Source organism: Spermophilus citellus (genome assembly GCF_964194105.1).
Source record: "Spermophilus citellus genome assembly, chromosome: 6".
NCBI lineage: Eukaryota > Metazoa > Chordata > Mammalia > Rodentia > Sciuridae > Spermophilus > Spermophilus citellus.
In genome coordinates this window covers 153,405,098-153,418,487 of record NC_138187.1, presented here as the reverse complement: position 1 = coordinate 153,418,487, position 13,390 = coordinate 153,405,098, and the positions used below count along the sequence as shown (strand labels likewise).

General features: G+C 38.4%; 1 protein-coding gene and 1 long non-coding RNA gene across 3 annotated transcripts in view; both read right to left on the bottom strand.

The window, feature by feature from the left end:
• The window catches only part of LOC308650944, a 902,096-nt gene that overhangs the window by 198,483 nt on the left and 690,223 nt on the right, over window positions 1–13,390 (bottom strand). The window lies entirely within an intron of this gene.
• ACBD6 (acyl-CoA binding domain containing 6) overlaps window positions 4,999–13,390 on the bottom strand; it is a 169,218-nt gene continuing 160,826 nt past the window's right edge. For both annotated transcript variants that reach the window (XM_081297509.1, XM_081297510.1), the window contains one exon: window positions 4,999–5,287. In XM_081297509.1, coding sequence (XP_081153635.1) covers window positions 5,133–5,287 — 155 coding nt within the window. In that variant the 3' untranslated portion in view covers window positions 4,999–5,132. The remainder of the gene's footprint in view (window positions 5,288–13,390) is intronic.

Sequence of the window (13,390 nt, the reverse complement as noted above, 5' to 3'; positions counted from 1 at the left end):
AGCTAAGATATCACTGATTAGGGGCTGGGTTTGACGCTCAGTGGTAGATACACTTTCCTGGCACGTGTGAGACACTGGGTTTGATTCTCAGCACTACGTAAAAATAAATAAAATAAAGGTATTGTGTCCATCTACAGCTATAAATAGTAAAAAAGATATCACTGATTATAAGATATATTAGTTATGTGTCACTAAGAACCCAAACACCCAAACACTGTTGATTTAACTGTGACATGCTATTGTCTGTAAAAATGTTGAATATGTTAATGTGAAAATCTCCATCTCAGAATTGATCAAATGTAGTGCTATAACTACTATGAAAACACTTGATCCAATCCTCACCCTATGACTCAGGATTTGGAATTTATTCATAAATATTTCAACTTATATAGTATTTTCATTACTAAACTGGAGCTGGAGGGTTATATACCTGTTTAGTGTATGAGGGGATTTTTTAAGGATTGAAGTTTGGTAAAAGCCTTCATGTTCCTTCTTAAAAAAAAAATAAAGGTGTGTAAGTCTTCATGTTCAACTGAGGCATTTGTCTGCCTGGAGACTAAACCTTTCTGCAACCTAAGCGCAGCTCTGCCACAGCCACAGGCCTCTCCATTAATCTCAGGGATGACATCCTGAGTATGTGGAATAATAACCCACAGCCCAGTAGCTAAACCAGGCAGGAAGCTAAGAAATACCTATCTAATAGAAAGGTTCACTCGATTATAGCCACCTGTTAGCTGGAAAATGCTGATACAGCAAAAAGAGATATAATAGATACAATTCCAGATATTGTTCTTTGGTTGTTCCCTTTAACCTCACAAGCATAACAGAGAAGGGGATGCAGCCAGCTGACTCCTCCCATCCTTATTAGAGACAAAGTTTAAAGATTGTGTTTTTGATTGGTAATTCATGATTTTCTGAGGCTTTTCAAGATATTGTATGCAGTATTTTGAAACATAATTAGTTAATTCTAAACACTCATGCTAATGGGAAAGAGAGTCCACTGGCTTAGAGCAATAATGATCTCTTAGTTAAGTCCCAAGAAATATCTGTGGGTTGAATGGAAGAAGCGCTTGAAAACTTGGGGAAGTTTTGTGGTCCACCAGGAAGGACTGGGCTTGAGTAGACTTGGCCCTAGTGTGGCTTTATTACCAACTCTGTGGTCCTGGGCAACTTAACCTGTGTGCGACATGTGTGTCTCTGACTCCTCACATGAGCAGCCCTGATAACACCTGCTATGTGACAGGGCAACTGTGGAGGGATGAGAGATTAAATGATGCCCCTGAAAGCATCCTGAAAAGTCAAAAATTTTAAAACACATGATAGGCATTACTAGTCAACAGAATTGAACATACGGGCTCATTTCTGCTCTGCAACAGAATTAGTTCAGCGTCCAACTTCCTGGCCAGTGCCACTTCCAAGAACCCGATGTAGTGACTGATTAGTGATAATACGGGAATAGAAATAAAACATGTATTGTGGTGGCAGACACATTTAAAAGTATGAAATTTGGTTTAGTCAACAAAAGGCTTCTCATTCTTAAAATGCTGTGACAAGGAACAGGAAAAGGGGCTCTGAATGAGCCCTACAGACTCTTGTGATGTCTGTGGACAGGCTTCAGGAGATCTGTGAACTCCTCAAAACTCCAGGTACAACACTGTTTTAAGGGAGGAGTTCAGTTTTTCAAAGTCTGGAGGCGACCGAAGCAGGGCTAGGGTGCAGCTCAGCAGCAGGGCACTTGCCTGTGCAAGGCTCCGGCTTGTCCCCAGCATGGGTTCTGAAGATGAAGTGAGCCACATAGTTTGCCTCGTCTTTGATATTTGCTTATGTGATTTTATTTCTATTCCTTCTTTTTCACTATAGTGTGCTTCAAGACTACTATGAGGGCAACTAGGGCTTCTGAGATTAGAGGGTAGAGGGCAAGATAAATGACAATCATGAATAAACATTAAATACCAAGAGTCATCAGTGATGTTCTGATAACAATACCTTCAGGAAAGAAAAGGAAGAAAAAAAGAAAAGGCAATAAATCTCCTTTCTATTTTCTTTCTTTTTTTTTTAAGACATGGGAAATGGAGCTAAGTATATTTCCATGAACAGACACAGATCTACACAGGTGGCTGTCAGGACAGGTAACAAAAGAACCGTAGAACTGAGAATGAGGCTGAGTAGAAAGGCGGGTTGCACACAGGCCAGCCGCTGCCAGCAGTACTACAGCCCTTGTCTTTAGTACCCATCACTTTAGGAATCCTCCAAGCAGACAGTTTCCTGTAGAGAATGCAGCTCAGTTTTTGAACTGCTCTTTTGCACTAAAAATATCAAATCAGAGTATGAGCCAAGGATAAAAGAAACTGTATTCCAATCACAGTAAACATTAAAAATTTAAAAAGCTGACAATTATTTTGAGGTTCTTGTTGATGTATAACCTTCAGAAAAAGGTTTTCTATGATATTTCGTAATACTAATTGGCTTGGGCATACTTAATCCCTCCAGGAAAAAAAATATGCAAAGCAGAACCAAGCCTACCCTAAATTAAATTATCTGCTGGTGAATTTCATGAAAACATGTTTCACCTGCATCCGGGGAAGTCAGCTGGCTTTTTGTTTCAAGACACTACTCTTGGCTTGGTAGGATCTACTGCAGCTTTTGGCAATCAACTCAGGATCTGGCTAATGTGTGATGCACCAGCATAATAACTTATTAATTTAAAGGGAATGAAAAGAAACTGAGATCCAGTGAACTCTGATGTTTATGGATGAAATCTTCATGAGGTATGGGGCATGATCTACAGATTATTATATGATAGTAAGGTTTTCAAAAATTCAGATACTGGTGACAAAATATAATGGAGATTTTGGAAATTCACTTTAATTTATTTGTAGTACTGGGAATTAAACCCAGGCCCCCGTACATGCTAGGCAAGTGGTCTCCCACATCCAGAGCTACGCCCCAGCCCTGAAATTGACTTTAGAATGCACTTCTAAAAATATTAAGGTGATTGTGTTTTTAGTCATAGCTTAGAACATAAATTTGAAGTCTTTAAAACAAAATTAGTAAAAAACAAGTTATACTCTATACTTAAAAATAATCTAAGCCAGGTGTGGTGCTACACATCTGTAATCCCAGTCAACTGGGAGGCTGAGACCAGCCTGGGCAACTAAGCAAGAACTTGTCTCAAAAAAAAAAAAAAAAAAAAAAAGGCTCGTGATGTAGCTCAGTGGTAGAGCACCTCTGGGTTCAATTACCCAGTACCACAAAAGGAAAAAAAAAAAAACAAACATATTTTTAAATTTAGTTTAAAATATGGGAAAATGGGAAACAAAAAAACTTGTCTAAGAAATCTCAATATCAAATTGCAAAAGACAAGTAGATGAAGAAAGGAGTTACTGGATAGTTTCTTGCTCAGATGAGTACTCTGTAAATTTGAAATGAATAAATACTTTTTGATTTGCTGATGTCCTAAAAATTTACAAAGTGAACTTAGTTAAAAACTGTATGCAACATCTTGGTCACTATTATTAATGTGTAAAGTTTCTGAAAACAGAGTTTATTAATGTGGAACATCAAATAGTTTAGCTTAACAGTAGGTCACAATGTAGCTAGGACTGCAGTGAAAAAACAGATAATAAGAAAACACCTGACTAGAATCACACCTCAGTATGCACTAATATGCACATCGCTTCCACAGATAATAGGAAATTATTTAAAAAATGAGCAGTCTTGGTGAGTGGTTTTGCTTTGCACCTCAGACAATAAAAAGTCAGGATAAAAAAACAAAAAAGCAAGTAGTGTTAATTCTCTTCATTTCTGTTTTGGAGGGGGTTTGTTCAGGGACAGGTTAGCTCAAGCTTAATGAAAATCTCACCCACTGTTGGGGGCTCTATTGAGAAAGTTTATTGTTATCTTAACAGGAACATTTGTTAGAAAAATATCTTTTAAATTGTTATATTTGCATCTTTTTTATTTAAATTTTTTTTAGTTATACATGGACACAATATTTTATTTTGTTTATTGATTTTTATGTGGTGTTGAGGATCGAACCCAGGGCCTCACTTGTATGAGGCAAGTGCTCTGCCACTCAACCACAACCCCAACCTATATTTGCATCTTAACTCATTTCTTATTTTTATTCGTGAGGCAATTGTTTATTTTCCTTAAATAAAAAGAACATCAAGGAATTCTTCAGATGCAAATTCTTATGGATTAAAGGGGAAAAGGTGGGAAGCCAATTTCAACTGTGGTGCATTTTGTTGGTCCTTTAAGTAAAAATGTGTGGAACACTGATTTATGTTTTTAACACAAAACAGAAGCTCTTCTGGAATCCAGAAATAACTTCACCAATAACACATTAGACCTAAGTGGTCCTAGCAGTTCAGGCCTAAGCTTCTTACAGACTACCGTTGCATACAACAGGGATACTATAGCCAATTAAAGAGCCCTAGGAAAATTTCCCTCTCATTTTGGCAAGGTGAGTTTGAGGATGCATTCTCGAGAATCTATTTCAGTCCTAGAGTGAAGTTGCTAAATATTATTCTAAAATTCCCAAAATTTGAGGTTTTCAGAGCCTTTGGATTTTGTTCTGACTTTGACATCCTTCACCTGAGAAAGTTCTATCCTCTCTTTGGCTTATTCTTTTCAGACCCCGTTTCTTTCTCATCCTCCCTATTCTGTCTACCATGAGAATAGAGATTTCAGTACCTGTTCAGACCAGCTGTGCAAAAGGCTATGAGATCCCCACATCAGGATTTCATGAAACTTTCTCTAATTGTCAGGGCAGTGCTGTCTGGCACATTTTGCTTCTGTATGTTTTTTAAAAGAGCAGCTGTGTTTAATATTGTGAAATATGATCTGTCTCCTCTTCTCCCCACCCTCTAGAGCAGTGATAGATTTCAGAGCATGTTCGGCAGAATTGGATTATATTATGCACAGTATACGTGTTCATCACCAAAACTGCACTTTCCAGAATGTATGAATGTGGAATGAACTGCTGAGACTTCAAAATCCCAGTTCCTCAGAACTGATTTTATTAGCCAATACATACCAAAGATGAGTGGTAAAAGAAATCTTATTTTTGTAGTTTTCTTTCATCCCTGAAGCACTGTCCTATTATGGACTGTGGTTTTCCAGTGTTCTGATTAAGCTTTGCTAGCCATGTGCCGCTGCAGCACCAAGGAAACGGCTTTGCAGCCTGTCACCTCTTCTGGCAGACAGCCGTCTTGGTCACGGAGAGTGGGATCAGCGCCGGACTGCAGCAGCAGCTCCACGATATCCACAAACTCACAGGCAGCAGCTGAGAGGGAAATGACAAATATGGAAGCGAGTTTACCGTGGGCCAAACTATCCCACCCTGGCAGGAAAGGCAAGCGCTGAGCAATGAGGACATTGCCCAGTGAGCACCTTGCCAGGGGCTGGAGGATGATCGGGCCTCACAGTGAGAATGTGGCCTGGCGCTGGATTTTCAAGTCTTAGGAAGATCAAATTTACTTTTTTTGGTTGCCTAGAAACACACACACGCAACACACACATGCACACACACACAAATATGTTTTAAATAATGAGACTTTCTGACTGCCATCTTTTTGCTGTGGTGCAGGGGACGGAAGCCAGGGCCTCATGCAAGTCAGGCAAGTCCTCTGCCATTGAATTACATCCCCAGTCCTACCCTATTCTTTAGGAATGGGTGAAGGCAAAGAGTAAAAAATACAGTGTGTAAGTATCTATTTTACTGTCATTTATATTCAGTATAATGACAGGTATACAGACCAGAAGGCTGTAAGTATTGTGTCAAAGAAAATGTTTTGTCTTTGAATGGTGGTTAAGTGCATAACTAACTTAAGCTTTAACATTTTAAATGAGAAAGAAAAGTAAACTGGCTTAGTAATCAAACCGTGAAATTAAAAACAAACAAACAAAAAAGAAAACCAAAAAACAGCACTAGTGTGTATCACTAAGTCCAAGGCATAAGAAGGGGAAAGGAGCCTGTAGACATCAAGACTTATTATAAAGATAATATGCCCCAAGATGGACAGACAGACCAAAAGGTGGGAACAGAGCCATCTATTCTTTTTCACACACATGGAAAATTGATGTATGACAAAGCTGGTATCACGGACTAGTGAGGAAACAAAGGTCTAATAATTTCATGGGGCTGAGACCAAGGCAAAAACTGGCATTTCACACAAGATGAAACACGTGGCACTAAACATGAAAAGATGAGCACCGACATGTGTGATCAGAGAACTGGAACCAAGATATCACTTTATATCCGTGAGATTTGTGAAAATTAAAAGCTTTGACAATACCAAGCATTGAGCAAGATGAGAAAAGGGGACACTCCCCTTTAGGTGTCTGAGAGGAGCTGCATACACAATCGGGCTACAGGACAAGCCTAAACACACACACCTCCACCCCAGAATTCCACTGCTGGTTCCGTGCATTTAGGAATGCTGCGTGTGTTCTCCAGGAGCTATTTCTAAGAATGGACACAGCAGCACTGTTCCTAATAGACCTCGAATGTAAACAATACAAATATTCACTGAGAGTAACAGTAAAAATAAAACACTGTCACTTGCACAGCAAAATCCCACATAACACTGAAAACACGACCTGGTCTTAGCTCCATAACAATGCTGAAGCAAAAAAAGCAAGTCAGAGGAATGCACTTGGCATGACTCTATTTAAACAAAAAATTTAAATATAGACAAGACTAAACCCTACTGCTCAAACATACAAATATGGAGTGAAACTGCAAAGGATCACTAGCATAAATTTGGGATGGAAGTAATCTCTGGGGAGGGCTGTGGGAATGCAGAGGAACACAAAGACTTAATATATTTTTGGCGATGTTCTATATCTTAAGCTAGGTGGGGGGGTATATTTTTAAAAACTGCATCTTAAATTAATCATATACATTTTATGTGTCATTTTGTACGTGATGCATCACACAGAAATAGAAACACAACGTTTTTTTGTTTGTTTGTTTGTTTGTTTTTTTAAAGGGAAGGAAGTAGGAGAATGGAGCTTGATTCTATGGTCATTTTAATGGCCACAGACTGACCAGTCCTGTCAAGGTAAGATTCCTGCTCTTGAGAACTTAATATGTAAATAGCCAACTCTAGCACAGAAAATGAATAAGGACTGTGGCAGAGACATGCATACTGCAAAGGTAGGGAAGTTTGAAGTCCAAATTAGATTCAAATGGAAGACAGAAGACAGTTTCTTATACGACAAAGGAAGTTACAGATACACTGCCTGGTATCAAGCAGCTGTGAGAGAAGGCATTTATTTGTACAGAAGCAGCTACATAACATCTAGACTATAAGCAATAATCACTTAACCTTTATATCAAAGCTATCAGTCTCAATGCACTGAGAGGAACACTTGGTTAAGTCTTAAAATTGCAAGGGTCAGCAGGGTGCAATGGTGCATGTCTGTAATCCCAGTGGCTTGGGAGGCTGAGACAGGAGTAATGGAAGTTCAAAGCCAGCCACAGAAACTTAGTGAGGCCCTAAACAACTTAATGAGACCCTGTCTTAAAGTAAAAAACAGAAAGGGCTAGGGATATAGTCCAGTGGTAAAGTGCCCCTAGTTTAAATCCCCAGTACTTCCCCGCCCCCCAAATTGGAATGTGCTCTATCAGATCACACTTAGTTCAGATCTAACCCCACACACAAGTGTGTGCTATGGCTAAAGACACTAAGGATAAACATCTCAGACAAAGGGATATTAATTTCACTCATTCTGTACGATGAAGTGATCTTTCTGGCAATGAGATATGTATAATCTATGGGTACTGACCCAGGAACAAAGTTTAAAATTTTTTAGTAGTTCCATATCTAGAGGACTATAGTCAAACAGCTAAGAAAGTGCCTCCTGGAATTTTAACTCAAGTCTAACTGTAAAGAGAGGTTTTAAATTTGGGGTTTAAGAGTCACAAAAAAAGTAGTCAGAGCAAGGGATATGATATCCATATAAAAGGAATTTTATTAACGAGAACCCAGGATTTATGCAAAGATGGACTCACAGGAGACTATAAACTATCAGGAAGTTGTAATAGAGAGAAAAAGAGACCTTCTAACTTAAAAAAACAGGGGTCCTGCCTTTCAAGCCACGGAGGTGACTCTTACTAGGATATGAGGAGGGTATCTACAGTCTCTGTGGCAAACTGGCACACACAGGTGCTCAACAAACAGCTGTTGAAAACTGTAGGTATATTCCCAATTAGATGGTGGGCAACTTGAGTCTGTGCTCCTTTCTATTCTTCTCTCCATCCAGCGCAGTGCTGAGAACTTAGAATCTACTCAAAATTCATTAGGTAATTGGTTTCCCTTCCTATGGTGTCTTCACAGAGGCACAAGTCACAAAATAGAGTTGTCTTTCAGATATGGATAAGTTGCCTGTTCCCTCAAAACAAAGGCAAAGGGGTGAGAGGGATGAGGAGAAAAGAGTGCTAACACTTTACCAAATTAATGAGGGGGTATATTGGTGCTCACAATGAGCTAGGAAATACAAAAAGAGTTGTGAGCCCATCTCGGAAAAGCTTGAGCAAGTCTACAGGGACTAGAACCATTGCTGAATTTATGGTACCCTGGGAACCTCTATTTGTCAAGTGCCACAGAGGCAGCCCTGACACTGGCATAGGTGAAGATGAATTTTCATTCAGAGCAGTGAGCCTTCTGACTCCATTAATCCTCAGGGTTTTGATGATGAATTTCTTTCTTTTTTATTTTATTTATTTTCTCTCTAAACCCTCCTCCCACTGCCCTGTAACAGTGTAGAAGGAAGAGAACAGATGGTGCTTTACGTGGAAGACCCAGGGCTCATGAGGATACAAAGCCTGCCCACTTTGCAATCACATGACCACACGTGCAAGGAAAAGCCTTGATTTCCCCCGGGAGTCACAGATGCAATGATATTAGTATTCCCAGTGGAGGAAGAGGAGGGGAAGGCTAACAGGCCATTTATAAGGAAGACCACACTTACACCAATATACTCTTCAGCAAGGCCCATGTTTAATCACAAAATAACAAGAGGACCAATATCTGAAGATTCAAAACACTCAGGAAAAATATAGGTCAATAAGGGTTTTAATATGCTGCCACACCAAGACCACTTGGAATGAACTAGTAAGGACATACAGTAGGAGAATACTGGCCTCTAGTTAACCTTCGATTGGCTCTGACCCAGTTTTAATCGGAAGAAGCCAGGATTTACAACCTGCTTAAGGATGGAGTTTGACAACTGCTATAATCAGAAGAGCTGTCAACACAAGGACAGCTGTCAAGCTCAACCGTAATTCATAAAAAATAATAGCTAAGCCCCCAAAGACTCCCCAATACTGTCTGCACTTGCTGGATTTAACCATACTTACAATTTTATGAAAGTTCCAAGAGTAGGTTAAAGGGCTCTAAAATAAAATAAAATCGACAAATAGCTATTGAGCACCTACTAAATAAAAAGAGTTAAATAATATTAAGTGACTAAATGAATAAAATATGCCCAGAAGATTCCCTGACATATAATAGGAGCTTAATAAATGGTAATTAGCATTACATATAAGACTGACTACCTTAGAACTGGCAAAAGTCTAGTGACATAATGAAGAAAAATAAATAAAAAATCAATCACTCTAGCCAGGTGCACTAGTTGTAGGATTATGACTGTAATCCTAGCAACTTGGAAGGCAGGAGGATTGCAAGTTCAAAGCCAGCCTCAGCAACATAGCCACTAAACAATGCAGGGAGACCCTGTTTCAAAATAAAAAATAAAAAGGGCTGGGGATGTAGCTCCATGGTAAAGTGTCCCTGGGTTTAATTCCTAACACACACACACACACACACATATCACTCTAAGTGATTAAAATTAATTTTTAGGAAAATTCCCAAGTTGTCAAAATATTCTTGTTTATATATATATGTAATGTCACAAACCCCTAAAGATATTATTTTAGTGCTTAATTTTTTGATGATACTATATATGGTATTATTTTTTCACAATGTCTAATATAATCTAAGAGATGAAAATAGGGGTTGTTTCAGCAGATCAATTTTGGACAAGATTCTGGAATTAAGGACAATTTTTATTAATGTTTAGCTTCTCAATGAACAGAAATAAGAAAATGCCCACAGATGGACAGAAATACTGATATGTATCTCACAAGTAAATCTTGACTCACTGACCAAGGTGACAAATTATAAGGAAGATCCCAGCAAATAAATAAATAAACAAATAAATAAATAAAATTATCTTCCATAAAATAATGTGTATTTTAAAAGAATTCATGACTATGATTATTTGTGAACTTATGAAAAGAGGAGATGGATCAAAAGACCTGACAAGTGCCTTAGCTCTGCCACCCACAACTTGTATTACTCTATTAAGGTAATATCACCTCTCTGGCATTCGGTTTTACAACTGAAAGTGGGAGAGAGCAATACCTAAGTTTGGGCATTTGTTGAAAAGATTAATAGCCTAGAAACAGTAACACTACCACCCCAATATCTCTGTCTAGGTCTGGACTTTTGAGTGTGTGTGTTATAGGTTGTGTATAGAATGTCCCCCAAAGGCTCATGTGTTGAATGTGTGGTGACCAATGCAGCAATGTTCAGCAGTGGAGATTTTGGAAAGTGATCAATTGGGCTCTAATTTTATCAGTGGATTAACCCACTGATGGATTATAATTTGACAGCGTTATTGGGAGGTGGTGGAAACTATAGGAGGTGGGACTTAGGTGGAGGAAGCAGCTCTGCCCTTCCATGCCCTTCCACCATGACACACTGCTTCACAACAGGCACAGAAACAATGGAGACAGCTGACTGTAAAGTGAAACCTCCGAAACTGTGAGTCAAAATAAAATTTTCCTCTGTAAGGTTGTGATTCTAAGGTATTTTGCGTTTCAGTAATGGAAAGTTGTATAAACTTTTTAGTAGAGTATTAAATACAGAAGAGTATCAAAGTCACATATATAAAATTTCTTAGGAAGAACTTCTCCAGATCATTTTTGGAATCTCAGATGCACCTGTTCTCTGATAACTCCCTCTAGTGCTACCTGCCCAATTCTTCAAGTAGTCAGTATCATGCCTATTAAAGCTAGTGGTGAGTTTTTCCTGTATTTTGACCTCTGTGTAAATGGGAAGCATATGTATTTGCTCTTTTGTGTCCTGCATCCTGAGAACAACAGTGTGTCTGAGATTCCTACATGCTGTTGCATGTGATTATTGTTCATTCTTAATACTGTATGGTATTCCACTAGATGAATACTTTAGATTACTGTGATCAGTTCTCATGATTCCTGAATCTGAAGATTCCAATGTTTTATCAATTCTAGAAATTATCAGTAACTACACCGATATATATTAATTCTCTCCTTCCAGAAAGCTTATTAAAAATGCTGAATTTTCTCATGCCATTCTAAGTGTCTCTCTTACATTTCTATCTTAAATAAAAATAAATAAATAAAACTGTGCCAATACACTACTTTAACTTACACACTGTAAAATTTCCATTTTATCATTTATTCAAATTCTGTTTGATCCTCTTTCAATTCTTCCTATTCTTTTTTTTAAATATCTTGTCCTTATTGATTCCTTGATTTTATACAGACTTATTCTTTTAATTTCTATCCAATAATTTTACTGAGTTCCTCAAAGTCTAGTCCTGTGATTTACCATGTCTGCTGACATTCACCCAAACGTATTTTATAATCCTGGATTGTGTGCTTATTCTCATCAAGGCTTCATTATGTAAGACCCATGACTTGTCTGTGAGGTCCTGGGGTGGGGTGGGTGGGAATAAACAGGATCAGTACATTCATTATGTCAATTTCTTTCTTTCTTTCTTTTTTTTTTTAAGAGAGAGAGAGAATTTTTTTAAATATTTATTTTTTAGTTCTCGGCAGACACAACATCTTTGTTTATATGTGGTGCTGAGGATCGAACCCAGGCCGCACGCATGTCAGGCGAGCGTGCTACCACTTGAGCCACATCCCCAGCCCTTCTTTCTTTTTCTTGACTGAGGATTGATCGCAGGGTTGCTTTTGCTATTGCTGTATTGTAGCTCTTCCCCAGTCCTTTTCATTTTGAGATACGGTCTTGCTAAGTTTTCCAGGTTGGTCTTGAACTTGTGATCCTTCTCCCTTCAGCAACCTGTTCTGCTGGGATTACAGCTTTGCCCAGCTGTGATAATTTCTTAATCTAAAGATTTCTCAAAAATCAAAGAGCATAAAGTTGAATCCCAAATTGTATGAACTGGGTGTTTTTATTCCCACCCAAAGTTCTGAAGCAATAATTTTTATCTTCCTTCTTTGTACGGGTGGGCCAATTTTTTCTAATTAAATCCCATCTGACCCTGCACTCCTTTTCTTCCTTCTTTTTTTAGATATTTATATTTTGGTTGTAGTTGGACACAATACCTTTATTTGATTTACTTATTTTTATGTGGTGCTGAGGATTGAACCTAGGGCCACTCGTGTGCTAGGCAAGCGCTCAACCGCTGAGCCCCAGCCCCAGTCCCTCTTTTTTTTTTTTTTTTTTTAAATTTAAAGCTGAGGATCTAGCCCTTTGAAGGTCCTGGCTCATGTGCAGGGCCTCAGTTCCAAATCCACATTACTCCTGTTTAAGAAAGGCTTATTTCCAGGCTGGACAGGCATTAAAACAGAAGTTCAGAGTTTTCCCAGCTATAACATTAGCTCTCACTCTTACCATTATGGTTACTAAATTCTTTTTTATTGGGTGGGAGTGAAGAAATCTGGGGGCATTTCTTATCTTGGGGGGCTGGGGCTATAGCTCAGTGGTGGAGCGCCTGCCTCACACATCTGAGGCACTGGGTTCAATCCTCAGCACCTCATAAAAATAGATAAATAAAAAATAAAAATATCATGTCCATACACTAAAAATATTTTTTGAAAAAGGATGTTTGGTATATTTTACCTAGAAAATAGGAACTCAATAAATATCTGTTGAATTAAATATAATTAAGGAAGGTTAAGTGTAGTAACAATACTAAGAAAGCCTATGATATTTAATTAAATTTTAAACATGTAGCATATGCATATGTTCTAAAACCAGAAGCTACAGAAAAGAATTTATAAGAAAAAGTTTACCCTGTTGCTGTAGATTCAAAGTTTTTTTTTTTTTTGGTACTAGGTATTAAACCCAGGGATACCTAACCACTGAGACACATTCTCAGCCCTTTTCTGTATTTTATTTAGAGACAGGTTCTCACTGAGTTGCTTAGGGCCTCGTTAAATTGCTGAGGCTGGCTTTGAACTATCAATCCTCCTGCATCAGATTACAGGTGATGGGATTACAGGTATGGGCCACTGCACCTGGCTTCACAGCTCCTCTTGCTTTTAGGTAAACTACGTTATTAGCTTTCTGTGTATCTAATATCTTAT